The sequence below is a fragment of the Gossypium hirsutum genome, chromosome A12 (genome assembly GCF_007990345.1).
Source record: "Gossypium hirsutum isolate 1008001.06 chromosome A12, Gossypium_hirsutum_v2.1, whole genome shotgun sequence".
Classification (NCBI taxonomy): Eukaryota; Viridiplantae; Streptophyta; class Magnoliopsida; order Malvales; family Malvaceae; genus Gossypium; species Gossypium hirsutum.
The window spans coordinates 109,125,818-109,145,890 of NC_053435.1; the positions used below are offsets into that span (position 1 = coordinate 109,125,818).

General features: G+C 31.4%; 3 protein-coding genes across 4 annotated transcripts; 2 read left to right on the top strand and 1 right to left on the bottom strand.

Moving 5' to 3' along the window:
* The first annotated feature begins 2,583 nt into the window (after positions 1–2,583).
* On the top strand, positions 2,584–9,105 carry LOC107939298 (protein EXECUTER 2, chloroplastic). The gene is given in 12 exon segments (XM_016872613.2): positions 2,584–3,082; positions 3,989–4,105; positions 4,185–4,250; positions 5,057–5,163; positions 5,241–5,322; positions 6,377–6,767; positions 6,770–7,071; positions 7,450–7,576; positions 7,657–7,820; positions 7,910–7,984; positions 8,558–8,650; positions 8,771–9,105. Coding segments are annotated over 12 exon segments (1,962 nt in total). The 5' UTR covers positions 2,584–2,746; the 3' UTR covers positions 8,873–9,105.
* A 2,494-nt stretch (positions 9,106–11,599) lies between these two features.
* LOC107939309 (CASP-like protein 4A2) lies at positions 11,600–15,103 on the top strand. Of its 2 annotated transcripts, none has more exons than XM_016872629.2 (4): positions 11,600–12,545; positions 12,720–12,855; positions 13,849–14,055; positions 14,535–15,103. In XM_016872629.2, the coding sequence occupies exons 1-3, from the start codon at positions 11,971–11,973 to the stop codon at positions 14,041–14,043; spliced, it is 906 nt and encodes a 301-aa protein (XP_016728118.1). In that variant the 5' UTR covers positions 11,600–11,970; the 3' UTR covers positions 14,044–14,055; positions 14,535–15,103. The 2 variants fall into 2 exon arrangements, with proteins under 2 accessions (XP_016728118.1, XP_040939803.1); XM_041083869.1 differs by having other exon boundaries at positions 13,874–14,055.
* On the bottom strand, positions 14,302–18,548 carry LOC107939310 (carbonic anhydrase 2). The gene is made up of 9 exons (XM_016872630.2): positions 18,420–18,548; positions 17,965–18,038; positions 17,704–17,850; positions 17,042–17,090; positions 16,450–16,566; positions 16,304–16,357; positions 16,114–16,205; positions 15,552–15,657; positions 14,302–14,765 (listed from the first exon to the last, which is right to left on the bottom strand). The coding sequence occupies exons 2-9, from the start codon at positions 18,021–18,023 to the stop codon at positions 14,586–14,588; spliced, it is 804 nt and encodes a 267-aa protein (XP_016728119.1). The 5' UTR covers positions 18,024–18,038; positions 18,420–18,548; the 3' UTR covers positions 14,302–14,585.
* Positions 18,549–20,073: the final 1,525 nt, after the last annotated feature.

Genomic DNA, 20,073 nt, shown 5'->3' on the forward strand with positions numbered 1-20,073 from the left:
AATTAATTTACTTATTTTTTAAATAAAAAATACAATTTAGTTTTTAATTCACAGAAATCCATCAAATTTTGCCTAAACTTTTAATGTTTGTATATGGTAAAGAAAAATTATAATTTTGGGGAGCTAAGGCGCCTTTTAACCACAATTTGCATCAAACCATTGATGAATTAATGGCCGGATGATAATACGACATTTACCGGTGGGTATGGTGGAGTATCTCTCATTTATAGCTGTCTATTGCTGGGTGACCCCTCACCCCCCAACTTGGTCGGCCCGGTTGAGTTTGGGCCGGATAATTTTTTTTTTCACAAGTGGGTTTCACTCAATCGGGATTGAAATAAGATGATTTTTTAAATATTTTTACTTAAAAAGGTTAATATTTAGTACTCCAATAATTTATCTTTTTAAAATTCACAAATAAAGTCAAATATTGTCGTATCTTATTTCTTTTATATATATTCTAATATTTTACTATATCATAATGGATAATTAGTATGATCACGATCTTATTTGTAAAATTCAAAAATATAATAGTATATTAAATATTTTTTTATTTGAACTTAATTATAAATTATATAAGTATTAATATAAAATTATATATTTTAATCTTTTTAAATAGTAATATGAGTTTTTGGGGTTGATCAAGCTGGGCATGACCTCAAGCTAAAACTTTTAAACTCAAGCCTTAACCCGATTTAATCTAACCTATAAACACATCTACTCTAATTATATTATTGGAAAACGATAGAAATTATATCGAGTGAAAATAAATTTGTGAAAATGAAGTGTATATACCATATATAAATTAATTAAAATAAAAAATATTTTTCTACATTTAAAGAGTATGGAAATATAAAATTTAAATTTATAAATATAAACGAGTAATTAAGTATTTCAAGCTAATCACTAAGTAAGCATATAATAAAATTTCTATTTAAAAAAATCACAAATTACATTTATATTGCATGATAATTTATTTTAAAGATATTCATTGATCAGTGAAATTCAGGTTAGATTTATATGTATCGTATTAACAATATATACATACGCAACTTGATTTAGCTTGAAATAATTTTAAATTTTATCTAAACTTATTTATGTAAACGATAATTCAAGTTTCTAAGTGTGTTTAGAAATACAAATATTTTTTAATTAATATTATACACATTTAATATTTACATTATATTATAAAAAAATATATAAAAGGTAATTATAACCTATTCTATAATTAACAAAAAAAACCCAATTAGAATTAAGTAATAAACATTAGAATCAACACTCGTTTTCAAATTTAATATAATGTTTAAATTATTTTGATTTAAAAAAGAATAAAATGAAATTGGATGGATTTCAAAAAAATAATCGAATCGAACTTAATCGAATTTCACTAATTTAGATTTATTTTATTCATTAGCTTTTAATTTTTTTTAAATAATTTTATATACTATATTAAATTTATTTCTACTAATTCAAATATGAACTTTTTTATGTTATGAAAAGTAAAAATTATTTGTAAATAAAAAAAAATTCAAATCAGTTTTGATAATGGTGTATTTTAACTTATGAATAATAATCAAACTAATATTTATTTGGATTTGATAAAATTAAACCAAAACCAGATTAAATGTAATGGTTGGAATTATTATTCTTTATTCGATTGTTGTTTTTATTCTATCCTAGTTCATACCCTTAAAATATATTCCCCTAATTTTACTATGTAACTGAGCTGAGTTAGAGTTTGACTCAAATTTTAAAATTTAATATTTGATTCGATTTTGATTGACCATCAATTTTTAATTTTAAACTTGCTCGAATAAATTTATTTATTAATTAATATATTCAAACTCAAACTTAATTAAGCTATTTGTACTTGAGTTCTTTCTATATAATAAAAGTAAAAATGCAATTCCATATTATAATATTAAATGAAAAGCTTAATTAGGCTAATTAGTCGTTCAGATAAAATATTTTGATACTCAAATTTGGCCCAACAAAGAGCTCAAGCTTGACTTGATTATTACTTAATTATATTTTGAGTTTTTTTTTAAATTTAAATTCGAATAATTTGCGAGTACCAATGTCTCATTAATACTTCTAAACTTGAGGATCATGTAAAGGTATGATATCAAATTGGATCACCATGAATTTAATGGTAAAAATATCATGGAGGCCCTTATATTAGGAGCCGGATTGTATTTTATCCTTTCAACTCAAAAAATAGGTAAATTAGTCATTATACATTAGATCAAAAACAAACTAGTCTTTTTATTAAAAATTCATCTATTTAAACAATTAGTTTTATTCTTGTATACTAGAACGAGGTACGCATGACGCGCACTACATATAATTGCTTGGTCATTCTAGCAACAACGTCAGTTTTTAACCATAGAAATGTAAGAAAATTTTTACATAAAGGATCAGTTTGCTTGGTGATTTAATTTACAATGATTAATTTGCCCAGTTTTTGAGTAAAAGAAGTAAAATGTAATCCAACTCCTACTATAGGGACTCTTTGATATTTTTACCCAAATTTAATGGGTTCGGATATATCCGAATGACTCCTTGCTTTCATCCAATTCCGTAGTGTATTATCTATAGCGATATTATCCATCCGATACCTCTCTCCCTCCACGGTTAAAACCCAAAATTCTCGAAAAGAAAAAGAAAAACAAAAGTCCACTGATAACTATTGCAGGACATAGATTCATTGAGAATCGAAGATATCCTTTGTATCAACAATAGAAAGATGATAGTAAGCAACCATGTATGTGGTCTTGGGCAATCAATTTCAATGCCTCAGCTAAAACCCTTCTCTTATATCGATTTCTCAGCCAAGAAATCATCCAATTTCAGCTTTGTTTTGGGTTGGAATTGGAGTTTTACTGCTCAAAACAGGCGTTTTTTGAGGCACCAATCGAAGAACTCTTCTTGGCGTTGTTGCTGTAACACCACCAATGACAGCAACAATAATAACCCCAGCAACAGTCAGACCGTCAGTTCTTCTTCTGAATGGGATTGGAATCGATGGAGTCGTCATTTCTCTGAGATTGAACAAGCTGAGAGTTATACTTCTGTTCTCAAAGTAAGCCTTTTTGCTAAGTGTTTCTTGGTTTTTAATTTGTTAAATATTCGTAGTTATAGATAATTGAAGCTTACATCTTTACCTATCCATTTGTTATGTTTCTATCTAGTCTTGATTTGGTTGTTTCTTGTTCAAATTGAGTCCCCTTGTTCGTTTTATCATATAAACTACTTCTAAATATTACAAAATGAAAAATTGGTAGCTTGCCCCAAAATTAATAGCTTGAAGGAAGATAGAACTACATGCAGCTTGTGCAATTTTCTCTATTTTCACCTAAGGAAGAAGAGGAAGAGGGGATTTGAAGCTTACTCTTTAGTGAAGGTGTATAAACATGAAAGTTTTTTACAGTGAATTTTTAGACTTTTGTGTTGCTGTTAGGTTTTATACCTCACTTAGTGCTAGCAGGATAAATTGAAATGAGACTCTCAGGTGGCTTTGGATATAAAACATGTAGATTATATAGTGGAAGGGGAAGAGGAGAAAGGGGGGGTAAATATTTGGTGTAAAACAAGGGGAAATAGGGAGTAAATATTCAGGAAACTGCTGGTTTTCCACCTGCATATTGTAAAATACTTTATTTGCTTCTTATTTGTGGTATTCATTACTCTCCGTCTTCTTTTCAAGTTTTCATTATTTTCATCACAAAGGCATGAAAAGAAATGCTTTTTACCATTGAAATGCTACAAGTGGTAAACTTTTTGCTTATGAGTATAGTGCATGAATTATTAGAATATATGTCATCTAATTTGCCTTTACTTTGGTTTGTTTGCACTTACGGTTTGTACGTTACAATTAAATTGCATTTGGTACTTCATATATTTTTACATGTAACCATACATGTTACATGTATTGTTATAAATATAAGAATCCTTCTCTTTTTTCCTGATTGAATGCTCCACCTTGTAGTTCCAACTTGAGGATGCAATTGATAAGGAAGACTTTGAAGAAGCTGCAAAGTTAAAGTTGGCTATTGCAGAGGTTTCTTCAAAAGACAGTGTAGCTGAAATCATGTCTCAGTTGAAGGTAAGAGATTGTAAGCCTCTCAAATAAACAGTGTGCTGTTATGCTTTGGCATTTACTGGAATCTGTTGTTTATCTGCAGAGTGCCATAGATGAAGAGCGGTACCATGATGCTTCACGGTTGTCTAGACTTACAGGAAGTGGACTGGTAATTTCTTTGGTTGCTACTTACTCTTGGGCTGTGTTCCTTATAGTGAATAAATGGCCTCCACTGAAAATAGTCAAGTAACACATCAGCACCATAGCTGCCTGGTTTTCTAGTATTGAGTAGCTCATGGTTTGGGTTCTACCATTGTTCTTTTTGCCGGCAATCTTCCTTTCTTGTCACTGGTGCACTGCTTTTATAAAGACAAACAATAGACTGTGAACCTAAAGCTTAGAGATATTTAGGTTCTTGAGAAAAATATTTTATGAATGAACATAATAGTGACTTGCTAGCATCGTATAATTGTTGGAAAGATGTTCCCCCTTTAATATTTAAAGCAATCACTGAAATGAAAATTTAACATTTGTAAGAGTGAATGACGGTAACGATAACTAGATGATGATATTTTAAATGAATAGCAGGGAATTATGAGTTTCTTTTTATCAAGGGTCCTTGCATAATTTTAAAATGTTCCAGTATTCCCACTTTTTGGTAATTATTACCTCAAAGGATAGGGAACTTAAAATTTGAAGCTTAGCTCCCTATAAATCTTTACTGGTAAGTTGTATGGATTTTAATATGCTTTTTTAATCTATATGGTCAAATAGATTACATAAGAACACATTTCTTGAGATATGTTTTTTCCCCTAATGGAGTCAATTCTTTGCATTGTCTGTTTATTGCTACAATGTTTGTAACTCAGCAGAGCTACATTGAACTGCTAACCAGATTAGAAAACCGGACCTTTAGAAGATCTCTTTCTCTTTCTCTGTGGTGTTAATTGATGTTATTTTATTTCTGTTGGGCAGGTGGGTTGGTGGGTAGGCTACTCAAAGGACTCTGACGATCCATTTGGCAGATTAGTACGCATAACACCTGGCGTAGGTAGATTTGTTGCTAGGAGTTACAGTCCAAGGTAAGAAAAATCTCTCCACAACTAAGGTTCTTTCTACTGTAAATTATTGATAATTATTTACTACTGATTGCTTGCAGACAGTTGGTCAGTGCGTCACCTGGAATTCCATTATTTGAGATTTTTGTGGTTAAAGAAGATGAAGAAACATATCTTATGCAGGTAAAGTAGTAATATGCCTTAATTTATTATTATTTTTTGTTTGGGGCGGGGGGCATAAATTGATTCTAAATTATGACATCTTCAAAATTTGGTGAATTCAGAGTTTTTAATGATACCATAAGTCATGAGTGCAGTTAAATGCTGTGTATGGTTTGTTTGCTTTGTGTGGCTTTTTGCTGATTGATATGAGTTGAAATACTTTGGCACCATGCCTTAGTGGCATCAACTAGTACGACCACGTTTGGAGAGATCTTGAGTCTTAGATATGTGGAACCTCTTCAAGAGAGATTTGGGTTAATCCACTTTGACTCTGGAATTCCATTAGGTTGGTTAAGTAGCTGCTAGGTTATCGATCATGGTTCATAACTTCCTTTCTGATCCAATCATAGTGCAGAAGGGTCTACAGATTGATAAGATAAACAGAAAAATGAAGGCCTTGCTAGTTAGAATCAGTCTTTTTTTGGGTAAAGTAGAGAATGAACAGAAAGAAAGAAAGAGAGCATGTTTTTCATGGCTAGGAAGATATTGGTACAACAGTGACTCAAGGACCTTTCAGTTATAGTTCATGGTTAGATATACTGTTCACAAGTGTTTATCTAAGCACTTAATTGGGGCTTCCTTTGTGTGTTTTGCTTGTCATCTTTTTCACGAACACCGTATCTGAATTGCTTTTGGATAAGTGCTTTGCTGCATGCTGCTTTCTCTGTTTCGCATCATGAAACAGCTCTGGGTGTGTTTGTTCAGTAACTGATCCTCGCTGCAGTAGGATAAATTTTTTGGATTCTATAATTTGGTCCATGGAATCTTGAAATTCTGGATTAAATATTTTGGGTGGTAAATCTGCCTGAACATGGCTATTCTTAGACGTATAATGTTATTCCTGTGTAAGTTTGGAACATGATATTTTCATTTTATATAACCGTAAGTTGGTTTCTGCATGCATATACACATGTTATGTATCTATTTGCATGTTAGTCTTCGGCATCTCTTAACCAGTGTGTGATGTATATCTCCTGTAAAGTGATCTAAAGTCTTCTAATACAATCTGTTGCAGGTAGTTTATTTGCAGCGTGCTAAAGGAAGTTCTATGAATAGTACGAGCTCATCTTCCAGGCCTACAAAAACCCCATCCACTTCCGAAGTTGAGAATGCATCTGTTATAGATGTTCAAGGAAATGAAGCTAAAACAGAAAGAAGTGATGAGAAGGGAATAAATATTGAGGGAGCAACCGAGGAAGGGATAAAAAGTGTGATAAATTTTCTTAAAAATAAAATTCCTGGATTAAAAGTCAAAGTCATGAATGTTGATGTTTCTGAGGACGTAATGGTTAATGATTCCATGGAGCAACTGATACAGGAAGATGATGAAGAAACATCATCCACTGAGAATTCTGAAGATGAAGCTAATGATTTGGAAGAGATTCAGCCTGATGGAGTTGCTATGGGGAGGGTGGCAATCCTGCAGATGACAGAAATGATTTGGATATGAAGCTTTTCATTGGTGGGCTTGTTCATAAAAATGAAGACGCTCCTACTAAGGATGAGTATATTCGTCTTCCAGCTGATATAAAGGACTTGGAGAGAGATTCTTTTCTGCTACATGTTCCCAAGAGGAATTTAGATAGTGATGCCGGAGAAAGTAAAGCATCCAAGGTGAAAATAGCAGCCATTGCAGCTCAAGGTGTTTCTGAGCTTATGCCTCCAGATGTTGCCAAGGCATTTTGGAGTTCAGATAAGGCTTCTTCTAAGGTGAGATTTAATTCAATAATACATCAACATGTTCTCGTGTTACCAAATTCTTTTTTTTGTTGGGTTAAGCATGAGATAACTGGAGCACTTCCAGATGTTTGATTCTAACAACTCTTTCAACTTATAAAAACCGGACATCCTCTTCCTTTTGTGGGTTGGATGACAATAAATTATCTGTAGTTACCATGCTCCCTATTGGGTGCAATTGAAGTTCCGAATAGCTGCTTTATTACCAGGTTGTGCCATTTCAGAAATAGAAGGAAATGCGGATTTTGAGTTGTAATATATTATCCTTAAATAATGGATGCTGTGCATAGGTTGACATTTTTTTATAACCGAATTTGATAATTAGCTGACCAAATGTTAATGCTATTTTAGGTTTCTAGAGATGTGCGTGAAATTGTCAAACTTGCTGTTAGTCAGGCACAGAAGCGGAGCAGGTTATCCGAGTATACAAAATTCAACCGAATTAGCAGTGACAATGGCAATTTAGACCCATTTGAGGGTGAGTATTCTTATGGTATCTTTTTATTTTCTCTCCACATACCAAGCATCATCTATTGATACCAGCTGATTGAAATGTAGGCCTCTATGTTGGTGCATTTGGTCCTTATGGAACTGAAATAGTTCAGCTAAGGCGTAAATATGGTCGCTGGAGTGATGCAGATGATGAATCTTCAGATGTTGAGTTCTTTGAATATGTTGAAGCTGTGAAGCTAACCGGAGATCTCAATGTTCCGGCTGGCCAGGTTTTTTTCATTTTATTGTATCTTAGATAAATCTATTGATAGTTGTATTTCTAGCATGTGAGCAATCGGTATGCCTTTTACATCTTTAGGTTACTTTTCGTGCCAAAATTGGAAGGGAAAGCCGGCTCTCAAACCGTGGGTTGTATCCAGATGAGTTAGGAGTGGTAAGTACTCTCTTTTGTCTCTGTCTGTTTGTATGCTTCGATTACTATCTAAGGGGCATTACCAGTACTGCACATTACCTGTGATTTCGTGACCGTGGAAATGAGCAGGTCCTATTAACCTGGAAGTCCCATTTAGGAATTTACAAATGTTGAAAACCGAGAAGATCAATAATTTACTAATGGGAACTTTAAAGCTGCATGAAATGTAATAAGTAGATTGCCATCCTATGACCATGAAAAGCTACTTACCAGAAAATTTTCGATTAATTCAATCTATCTATTGGACGTTTTCAGTAAACCATTAAGCATGCTCTAATGCTCATACAGACCAAGGCATGAACCCTGTTATTGAATTCTTTCATTTTCTTCCCTAGGTTGCATTATGAGAAGCAATGCTATCTGATATATTGTGTTCAATATGAACAATGTATGTCAATGTATTGAATTTGGTGTAAGATTTGCCTGAAATATCTCTACTATCTTATTCATTTGACTTTATTTAGAACCTCGTATTGAGTACGTTAATTCATACTTTTGAGACTTCTAATTTATGGGAAAAACTCTAAAATACAGGTTGCTTGTTACAAAGGTCAGGGAAGAATAGCAGAATTTGGTTTCCGTAACCCACGATGGGTCGATGGCGAACTTCTCCAACTTAATGGCAAGGTAAAAATATTCAGAACTTTATGCTAATAATATGATGTGACTTGCAACTTAAAATTATTTTGTTGAGTTTTCAGAACTATATGAATTGAAGGAAAATCCCTTGTCGATGGTCATATGCAGGGCATTGGACCCTATGTCAAAGGAGCTGATCTAGGTTTCCTTTACATTGTGCCCGAGCAAAGTTTCCTTGTGCTATTCAACCGTTTAATATTACCAGATTGAAATTAGTCTATTACTGATTTTGATCTCCCTTTGACACAACTAGAGATAAAGAAAGAACCTGACGATGAGGACCTATTTTGTGTACGATATTCGATGACAATGTGAGTCTTATATTAAGCCTTGTGTTTTATGCCTGTTCCTTTCTAACCATCTCCCCACACTTTTGATGTTGTATATCAATTTTGTTGATTGATCAAATAAAACTAATAAGGAAATATGTTATCTTCTTCCTAGGTCATGATATTCTTTGGAAACATTTTGTATGGTTCTCTATGCTTCCTTTTATTCTTATGAGTTTCATTAACACCTGAACATTGGCATGATAATCAAATCAGCGATGATAAAATGATGCATGCTACATGAGATGGTAAAAGTACCATGAAGGCCCTTGTACTAGGAGTCAAATTGCGTTTTGCCCCCTCTACTTAAAAAAAATAAGTAAATTAATCTCTTATACGGTAGATCAAAGAGCAAAATGGTCTTTTTGTTAAAAGATTTACCCATTTTTACTGTTAAAAGTTGGTCTTTGTACATCAACATGAGATACACGTAGCACGTGACGTCACAGTCTGATTATTTTGTTAAGTATGCCAGTTTGTAGTAGAAAGGTTTGATTTGTTTATTGATTTAATGTATGAGGATTATTATGTCCATTTTTTGAGTAGAGGGTGCAAAATATAATTTAACTCTTAATATCAGGGTCTCCATGGTATTTTTACTTGCAAGATGCATATTTCAATAAAACCACTCATAATTTATTCTTGCTAGCTCATGCATTTATTTGGCTGACTATTAACAAATAATTGATGCATGATAGATGGGGGGGGGGAGGTCAAGTGTTTGCAGTCACTGCTCATCCCCATGCTTAAACCAAACAATTATCCATGCTAGGTGGATTACAAATGTATATATATTGTGATACCAAAAGTGCTTTAAGAAAAGCAGAAACTGATGGGGTTCTCTTTTTGTTGTGTGTTAACAAGTGAAAAGCATTGGATTATTTGAAAGTCTAATGATGTGAGAGATAAAGTGAAAAAGAGGGGAAGGATGCTTTACTTGTTTCTTTTTAATTATTTTTCATTCTTTTTGGGTATATTCTTTATGAAAAACCTAGGGGAGGGGCTACTTGTGGAATACAGGTGTCTGATCAATTACATGTCAGTCCATTTATTTTTTTATATTTTTTTGCTTCAACCTAACCTAACATGTACGTATGGTCAAAGCAGTGTTATTAGACAGTTGAACTTTTGCTGTTCACAAGGTTATTATGCAATTAATTCTGAAAGGGGTTTTGCATGTTTGTTTGTTTATACATGGCAAATTCAGCTATTAGTATTAAGTCCTTGCATTCTAATTTGATCATTTTTCATTTTTACGCTTTTCAAAATTTAAATTTTTAATTCTAACTCAAATGGTAGTCATTAAATTTTATTAATTTTAAAATATTTCATGGCCAACATATTATCATTTGTGTAATGTTATATCAATTTGTTAATATATATTAACAATTTATGTATAGTTTGAGGCCAATAGCATAATTCAACTTAATGAATTTAACTACTACTTTTTGGTTCAAGCTAGTAAATTCACTAATTTATTATTAGTCCAAGGACTAATAAGAAAATTTGACCTTTTATTCAAGAGTGTAGGAGGGAATCTTTGTTAGGATGAATGGAGATGGTGCTTTGCCTTTTTATCACAAAGCATAAGCATAGCCCACTCCTAAAGAAACCCAAAAGATGAAAAAAGAAAATAAATAGCTTTACTTTTGTAAAGTCTCTCAACGAATTTGATATTGCTAAGTAATTGAATTCTCTTTTCCACCTGCATCAAAAAAATGGACCCTCCTTCATTTTAATATTTATAATTTTATTTTTATTCTCAAAAATTATAATTTCTTTTTAAGAAAAAAGTATTAAATATTATTAAAATAATACTAATAATGCCATCTCATTTTTTTCTTTTATAGTAAACTAATCAGTACTGTCACAAATTCCAAACCCATAAATCTTATCAATTAAGTACTATTTATTCAACTTTTGATTAATTAAAAAAATTGAGGAATAAAAAATTAGATAAATTATACTCAATGTCACTAAACTATTAGTAAGTTTATATTTTAATCATTCAACTTCAAAATGTTACAAAATAATTACTAAACCATTTAAAAGTTTTTGTTTAAGTCTCTAGGCTATTTATTTATTTAGTAAAGTCATGTTAACGAGTTTGAAACGATAATTTGATGATCGGTGTAATGGACTAATATCCATCAACCAGTAAAATGTTAGTTAGTTGGAGATCAAAGAAAAAAAAGTAGTTTTGGATTATTTGTTCCCAAATTTGTGAAGGTCAAAATTATTTCATAAAAAAATAATTGTATAGCTTTCGTTCGGTGCAAGTGGTAAAAACTGAGAAGGCCATCCAATAATAGTTTTAATAGCCCAATAACTTAAATAAAAATTTGTTAATAATTTAATTACTATTTTGTAACATTTTAAAATTAAATGATTAATTTAAAATTTACTAATAATTTAGTGAGTGTACTCTTAAAAAAACCCTCAATCATTGCATTACAACTCTAAAAAAGAAAAAAAAAGCTAGTTAAAATAATTCCTGGGAAAAAGGTAAAATAATAATGTAAAATTAAATAAAAGATTGTATTTTACGAATGATTTCACCCCAAATATCGAAATTCTATTTTCTAAAAAAAAAGACCAAATATTATTAATGATTGTTTTTGAATATTGAAAGCTTTTGCATTTGAGTTACGTAGAATCTTCAGATTCTGTGTCTTATCAGATTCACCGTCAAAACAGTCAACGAGTAATAACTCGCCACGTTATGGTATTTTATAAACGTGGCAGGTCTTCATTGGTAAAAAATCCTGGATTTCCTTTAAAACTTAATAAGAGATGCCACGTGGTAAAGCTTGAAAAGTGGACTTGGTTAATTAATTGTCTGTTGTCTCCCTTCTCCCGCGACTTTCTCTTTTTGATTACTTTTTTTTCTCGCTTCCCAAACACTGAGAATCCTTTTAAATTTTTTTTTTCTCGCTGAGTCTATTAAATTGCGAGAAAGCAATAGAAACCAAAGCCGCGATGAAAAGGAATCAATATCCCAACGAGATCATGAAACGATCCTCTTCTTCAAATTCCGAGACAATGACTCACTACGAGTCACCACACTCACCTTTACGACTCCATACCCATTTCCGATCCGACCAGGGCGATTCGGACAACAACACCTCCAATTATGCTTCCCCTGAAGCTTCCCCCGTTCCGCAGCACCCCGCCGTCGATAATTCGATGGCACTCGTCGCTATCGACAAGTCAACTCAGTTCAACACTAATTCTTCTCCTACTTCTCTTCCTTCTCCGCCGCTTCCTCCTAGTACTCCAGCGCAACAGTCATTGCATTTGAGTATGAACCGCGCCGTGAGGGAGGAGGGGCCGGGGGTGACGACGAAGACCAAAGTAAGTGGTGGTGCTGGAGGAGGAGGGGGAGCGAGAGCAGAGGTGCTGAGGAGATCGAAGGTGTATCATACGGCGACGATGGCGGCTTTAGGGTTTCGATTAAGCGAAATCGTTTTGTGCTTGATTTCTTTCTCTGTTATGGCTGCTGATAAAACCCAAGGCTGGAGTGGTGACTCTTATGATCGCTATAAAGAATACAGGTGTTTTTATTTTATTTTATTTGTTTGTTTATACTTTCTTAATTAAAATTCTCGAGACTTGCGCTTCATTGTGGGTCAAGTAGTTTTCTCGTTCATTTATTTCTTATCGTCGTTTACTGTGAATTCTGAGATTAATGCTTTACCCCTGTTTGACAATTTGTGTAAATTTAACAGATACTGTTTAGCAGTAAACGTGATTGGATTTGTATATGCCGGATTTCAAGCCTATGATGTATCTTATTATCTCATGACAGAAACGCATGTCATCCACCATTACCTTTTCCCGCCTTTCGAGTTCTTCATGGATCAGGCAAGTTTCCCTTAAATTAAATACGCTTATTTGCTAATTACTCAGCTTAGCTTCATTCTCGCTCGTTCCTCGCTTGCATTTTTTTCGGCGTAATCAAAGTTTATCTTATAATTTAGACCAACACAATGTTTTAATGACTTCTCCTTTAGTATGTTTCCCGTGCACCTCGTAGCTTATAGCTACCACACTATTACTATATTTTGATAGACAATAAAATGTTGTCCTACATTAGTTTATTGTGTAATTTATTATGGTCTCTATTTCATATACAACATCATACAATTAGCTGTGGATATTGAGATTAAATTTTGAGGAGTCTAATTAAAATTTTAAAAATTTTAAGAGTTTCATGAGATTTTTTTTTTGAAAAGTTGAAGTTTCAGTTTAAATTTTTAAAAATTGTGACATTAATAAGAATTTTGGAAAAAAAATTCAAAATCTGGAGTTCCAGATTAAAATTCTCAACAAATTCCAAGGGAAAAAAAGAAGAATAAATTTTCGAAAAATTTTGGGGGAACCGACGCACTCTTGGCCTCTATTAGGGTCAGCCCCTACGTGCAAAAAATTAGTGTCTTTCAGTATTCTGTTTGGGCATAGGGTGCATTGGTCTTTCTATATCAGTGTAATTTCAGGCATGGTACGGTACTATTTTGCGCATAGGTTATGCAAATGGCTCTCTGTTTTGTGCATAGTTTGCATTGTTCTCTCTAAATCAACGTAATTTCAGGCATGGACTCTTAATGGTTCTATTTTTGCACATAGGTTAGGCATATGGCTCGTATGGTTCCATTTTGGGAATAGGTTAGGCTTATGGACTTGTATGTTTTTCACATAGGTTAGGACTTGGGCATAATCTTCATTTTCATCATTTAGTTGGACAAGCTACATTCATAGATTGAGTGTAATAGATAAGATAGATGTGGGCCATTCGTATCGCTAGGACCGTACGAAATGCAAAAAAAATTGCAATTAAAGAATTGGCTCATGTTGCAGATACTAGCCTATCTTTTGATTTCAGCATCATCAGCAGCAGCCACACGAGTGGACGATTGGCAATCTAATTGGGGGAAAGATGAGTTCACTGAGATGGCTAGTGCCTCAATTGCAATGGCCTTTTTGGCTTTCATTGCTTTTGCATTTAGCTCAATTATATCTGGTTTCAAACTCTGGACCCATCCAACTCCATGAAATCTCTCTGAGGCAAGTAATAGATTGCACTGAAATTACATTTAACAGTTGGATTAAAACAACTTGAGTTGCGAATTCCTTTATTATTATTATTGTACAGAGAAGAACATACATAGCATGTTTTTCTTACAATTTTTTAACATACTGGATATGGAATTTCTTAATAGCAGATGCCGTTTTATTGTTGTCATAGAATTTGGTGTAGGGATAGAGAATCAAACACAAACAATTTTCAGTGTTGGGAGACACACCCATAAATAGCTTAAAACCCATTTATTATCATAGGGAATGCATAGGATGAAAAAGAGCTGTTATTTTCTCAAAGCATCGAATTTTGTGTGTAAGGGATGAATTAGTTGAAGCTCAAACATCAAATTTTATTTTGATATCCATCTCTTCCCTACTCACTCGAACCTCAAGAATCTAATCATTTATCTTTCGAACAGAGAAGACAATCTTAATACACTGTTTATTTATTTTTATTATTTTAGAGCAAACAAGCAAGTTCTCAGTTGCAGCAGATAAAGTAAATGAGACGACAGTTAGAAAGGCTGGGGCATGGGTGGCATTACTGGTGGAGGTGGTGTGAAGGCCCTCCATTGCTCAAAATGTCCATTAACGAAGTCATAATAACCTCCTCTCAGTGCCAAATGTCCACTCGTCATAGCATCTCTCACATATGGATATGTCAGTAGATTTCCCAGTGAGTTATTCACTGATTCCTGCATATATATATCAAGTTGATTGATTTTCAACCTTTAATTCGGTAAAATTACTATATAGTCCCTTATACTGAGAGTCAAATTACATTTTACTCCTACCCAACAAATGAGTAAATTAGTTTTTGTATGTTAGATCAAAAAGTAAATATCAAAAGTATCATTGAGGCTCCTATACTATGAGCCAAATTGCATTTGGTTCCCTCATGTATATATCAAATAGCAAATTGATCTATTTTGTTAAAATTTTTATCAATTTGTACTATTAAAAATTGGTGTTGCAGATAGAATAATAAGATAGTAACATGTGGTGTGCCATGTGTACTTCATGTTGATGTACAGATATCAGTTTTTAACAGTAGAAGTAGAATGAATTTTTAACAAATGGGCTAGTCTGCTCTTTTATTTAATTTACAAGGATTAATTTGCCAATTTTTAGTAGAGAGGTAAAATGTAATCCAACTCCTAGTTTAAGTGCCTCTATGGTACTTTTACTAAGAGTAAATTAGTCATTTTTGTTAAAAATTCCATCCATTTGTACCATTAAATATTATCTTGTTATTTCATCTATTTGTACTGTGAAAAATTAGCGTGAATGACAGAATAACTAAGAAATGGATGAAATTTTTAACAGAAGAATCAACTTATTCCTTTTTCTAATGTAAAAGGAATAAGTTATATATTTTTTAAGTAAAAGAAATAAAATGCAATCATAGGTTGCGGGCTCTAATTTTACTCCCTTAATTTGCAATCAACATATCCATAGTTAATCAGCTTAAATTAATTTACCTTTTCGCAAAGCTTCAATAGTTCTTCGCAAGGCAGGCCATTATTTTCTTCCAGGACCTTTTTCTTTGCAGGCAAACCAATTTTCACCCAGTCATCTATGAAGTCACTGCAAATAAGCCCAAAAAAGGATTAAATATTTTATCCCACACATTATGGAATTTTTAGTAAAATTACTATAGAAGTTTTTGTATTAGAAATCATATTACATTTCACCTATTTATTCAAAATATGAGTAAATTAATCCCTGTATGTTAGATCAAAGAATAAATTAGTCATTTTGTTAAAATAATCATCCATTTTTACTGTTAAAAATTGATCTATATATATTAGCATGAGGTACACGTGGTAGACCACGTGTTATTGTTTGGTTTGCCATCCTAGTTTTTAACAATACAAATAGATGAAATTTTTAATAGAAAAGATCCATTTTGCTCTTTGATCTTATGTATAGGGATTAATTTACTTATTTTTTTAGAAAAAAATATAATCTAACCTTTAATATAAGGACTTTCACAATAGTTTTACATGATATTTTTATAATTGGTTGATATATATGGCTTACTAAGTATGAGAATGATCAGAGACATCTGGAAGGTTCATAAGCCTCTCCACACCACCACAGCGACTATGCCCAATTACCAGTATATTATTTACCTGTGTAAACATAAAAAATGGGTCGTTTTATTTCTTCATTTTATTGCATAAAAAAATTCCCCTCTACACAATAATTATATTGATCTTTATTTAATTACCTTAAGAGCTTTAATAGCATACTCAATGACTGCACCAGTTTCAGTGTGTCTTAGCTGTGCAAATCAACAAACAAAAACAGACTTTAAATTATAGCTGAAATTAGACTAGAATTTGGGGTTTGGGGGGGGTTGGGAATTATAAGAACCTGGTCAAATGGTGGGACCATGTTGGCAATATTGCGAGAAACAAAGGCTTGACCTGGCATGAAGTTGAAAATAGTCGAGGGGCTTACACGGGAATCCGAGCATGCAAACACCAAGTACTGATCACAGATTTATGGAGTCATTTAACAAATTAATAATTGTGTTTAAAATTATTTTGAAACAAAAATGGAAACCGATAATATATATGATAAAAGTACAGTAAAGAAATTTATATTAAGAGGTAATTTGCATTTTATTTTCTTTACTTAAAAAATGAGTAATTTAATTTTTTTACATAAAATAAAATAAATAATTTAGCCTTTTTTGTTAATAATTTTATTAATTTATACTGTTAAAAACTTGTGTGGATAACAAAATAATCAGAAAGTAACATGTGACGTGTCATATATACCTTATGCTAATGTATAAGGGCTAGTTTTTAACAAATAAATTTTTTAATAAAAAGATCATTTTATTCTTTAATTTAACATATAGAGACTAATATAATTTTTTTTAATAAATGAGGTAAAATATAATTTAACTCTTAATATAAATTTTTGATGGAAAATTTTGTCTCTATATATATATAGATACCCTGGGATGCTGGGCTTTTGCAAGTTCACAGAACAAATTAGGATGTTGGCTGCAAAAGAGAACATAAGAAATATTAGCAGTTATTATTGGTTATTCGAGGGTAACATAAGGGACATGCAGACGCTTCCGCTCTTTAGGTTAAACCATCTTTTGGGTTTGAAAATTATATTAGGAGTTAGATATTTTATTTATTTTATTTAAAAAATAAATAAATTAGTCAGTATATATTAGATTTAATTAGTCCTTTCTAATAAAATTTTATTAATTTTTATTGTAAAAATTGACGTGGTTTACAGAATAACTAAACAGTTACACGTGGCGTGCCATGTATATCTTATTTTGATATATAAAGACTAATTTTTAACAGTAAAAATGCATGAAACTTTTAACAGAATGACTAATTTGCTATTTGATGTAACGTATAAAGATTAATTTGTCTATTTTTTTGAGTAAAGAGGGCAAAATATAATTCGACTTTTAGTACAAGAGTTCTCATGATACTTTTTAGTTTTTAAATGATTTTATTTAAGCCTTTTAGCTCTTAATTACATGGAAAAAAAATCCCATTTTCAGTCCCTCTAAAAAATTAATAATGCATTAAGCCCTCAAAAATTATAAATTTTATTTAGGTAAAATTTCTAACTTCATCCCTAATATCTTACTCGAAAACGTTGGTCTTAAAGGATTGAAAGCCATTGTAAAGCGTTTGAGCATCTTCGTCAGGAACGGGAAAAGGGATTCTCCTTTGGAGCTCAGCAATAAGCATCTCTACTTTTCCCTGTACCTCCTCATCCAGCCTTACTTCCTCACTGCAACCCAACATATATATATATCCACAGCTAAGTATACGTATGTATAACAATGGAGCTATATATATGTGTGTGTGTGCGTGAAGTGAAGTGAAATGGAGAGTCTATAAATACCTGATGAGAATCTTCCTCAGTCCTTCAACAACATCAGCGGAATATTGCTTCTCGGCCATTTGTATATGTGCTCTCTTTTTCAGGTTTCACACCAAAAAGTTCACAGAATTAGCGATTTACAATCAACTGTGGATCTTGGCATTAAGTTTTAGAGGGTTTAGTTAAAATTTTCAAAAATTTTAATGGATTTAATGAGAATTTCAAGAAATCTTGAAGGGTCTAATTAAAAATTTCAAAACTTTGAAGAGCTTAATTGAAAATTTCCAAAATCCCGAAAGACGATGAAAATTTTCAGAAAATTAGGAGCCTATTGAAATTCTCCCATTAGCATTAGCTGTTGGAGCAATATTATTGCATGAAATAGATGTAGGTGCATGCATAATCATAAAATATCATATAATAAATGAATAAAAAAGAAATGAAATATTGGTATTGGCTATAATAAACCAACTAACCTTTGAAGTTGAATTGGATAATATAAAAGCTTGTATGTATGTTTGATGCAGCTTCAGGCTTGTGGTATTTATAGGCTGAGTTTTCCTTTTGAAAAAATTGGTCACGTTTAAAATAACAATAACAATTTGTTTATGTAAGAGAAGGAACAAATGAACACGTCTCTTCCTTTCAGATAATTGCATGTAATAATATGTAGAAAGAGAGTGAAACATATAGTTTGGTCAGAAATGGAAATTATCCCAACTTATAGTCATATTTAACATCTTATTTATTAATAAATGTATTTGTTTATATGATTTTTTTAAAAATCAAAAAATCTTTTTTTATGTTTTCTTTTTCTATTAATATTATTTATAAAGTTTTAACATGACTTCTCTTTTTTAATGTGTAATATGCCTATACTTGTTGATATATAAAGGATAAGGGGTAAGGCTAGAAAATTATTTTAAGGAGTAAAAAATGAATAAAAATTAGAAATTTAAAGTACAATTTTATCATACTAACTTATGATTACTTAAAAATTAAATGGACTCTATAGGGACCAAGGTAACTACATGCTCCTCTCCCTCCACCTCTGTGAAGGTTAAAATATGCCATAAGTTCTTGCATTTATAAAAAATTTGAAATTCAATTCTTGTACTTTTTATTATATAAATGTACTCTATTTATTTTTTAAATTTCAAAATTTAGATATAACTGTTAATACGTTAAAATTATCTCGTTAAATTCAAGTTCATTATAACATTATTTTTTTAGTTACATACATATTGAGTGTATATATTTTTTTAAAATTTTAAAATATCATACTAACAAAATTTAACAAAAAAAATTTACAATATTAACTAATAGAACTTGAAATTTAAAAATTGGAAAGAAAAGAGGTTAAATTCCTTTAGATTAAATTTTAAATTTATGAAAACTAAGAGATAGATTTTTATGAATATACAAATGTATATCTGTGAATATTTTTCTCTAAAAACGAATAACATCATAAATCACAAAACGTAATGATAGACACGTTGAGAAACTGCATCTCACACAATAGATTTGTATTGGACTATAGGTAGGTATGACATTGACTAATTGCAAGCTCCTTGTTATACGTGGCAATAAAAAACATGGATACAGTGGCCTCGCGAAACACGCTTTTCTAAACTTGTATCAAAAAGCCACAGGTTACCATTTCAGCATTTCTTGTTTCACGTTTTTTATCTGTATATAATTATGATAAGATTGGAATTTATGTTTTTATCTGTATATATGATTTTAAACTTCAAGGGCCTTAATTTTGTGGTCATTAGTTGATTTATGTTTTTTTTATGAATTACAAATAAAAGTAAAATATGATTAACTAATGTGATTAGCGTGATTCGAACTTAAGTCATATCTAGGAGACTAGGACACTGAACACCCTTAACCTTCAAATGGGATTCAATTTATATTTATTTAAAAATATTAATTAAATTTATATTATTAATTAATTTAGATGCTAAGTTGCCAAATCTTCAAGAAATTTTTAAATCTTTATAAAATAGTTAGTATTTAATATATTAGCAGCAAAATATTTTAATTATACAAGCAGAAATCAAAATAAGGTGAATAATTAATATATTTATAGTGTATTTTTTAACTTTACAAACAAAGATATAAATT

Bases quoted from the DNA above. Each gene is read 5' to 3' on its own strand.
- LOC107939310 (XM_016872630.2), bottom strand. From the start codon at position 18,023: ATGGCCGAGAAGCAATATTCCGCTGATGTTGTTGAAGGACTGAGGAAG. The intron at 17,851-17,964 runs GTATTTATAGAC...GTTGGGTTGCAG, and splicing joins CTGAGGAAGATTCTCATCAG to TGAGGAAGTAAGGCTGGATG. The intron at 17,091-17,703 runs GTAAGATATTAG...TCTCTTTTGCAG, and splicing joins TTTAAGACCAACGTTTTCGA to CCAACATCCTAATTTGTTCT.
- LOC107939309 (XM_041083869.1), top strand. From the start codon at position 11,971: ATGAAAAGGAATCAATATCCCAACGAGATCATGAAACGATCCTCTTCT. The intron at 12,546-12,719 runs GTGTTTTTATTT...TAAATTTAACAG, and splicing joins GATCGCTATAAAGAATACAG to ATACTGTTTAGCAGTAAACG. The intron at 14,056-14,534 runs GCAAGTAATAGA...TTATTATTTTAG, and splicing joins CTCCATGAAATCTCTCTGAG to AGCAAACAAGCAAGTTCTCA.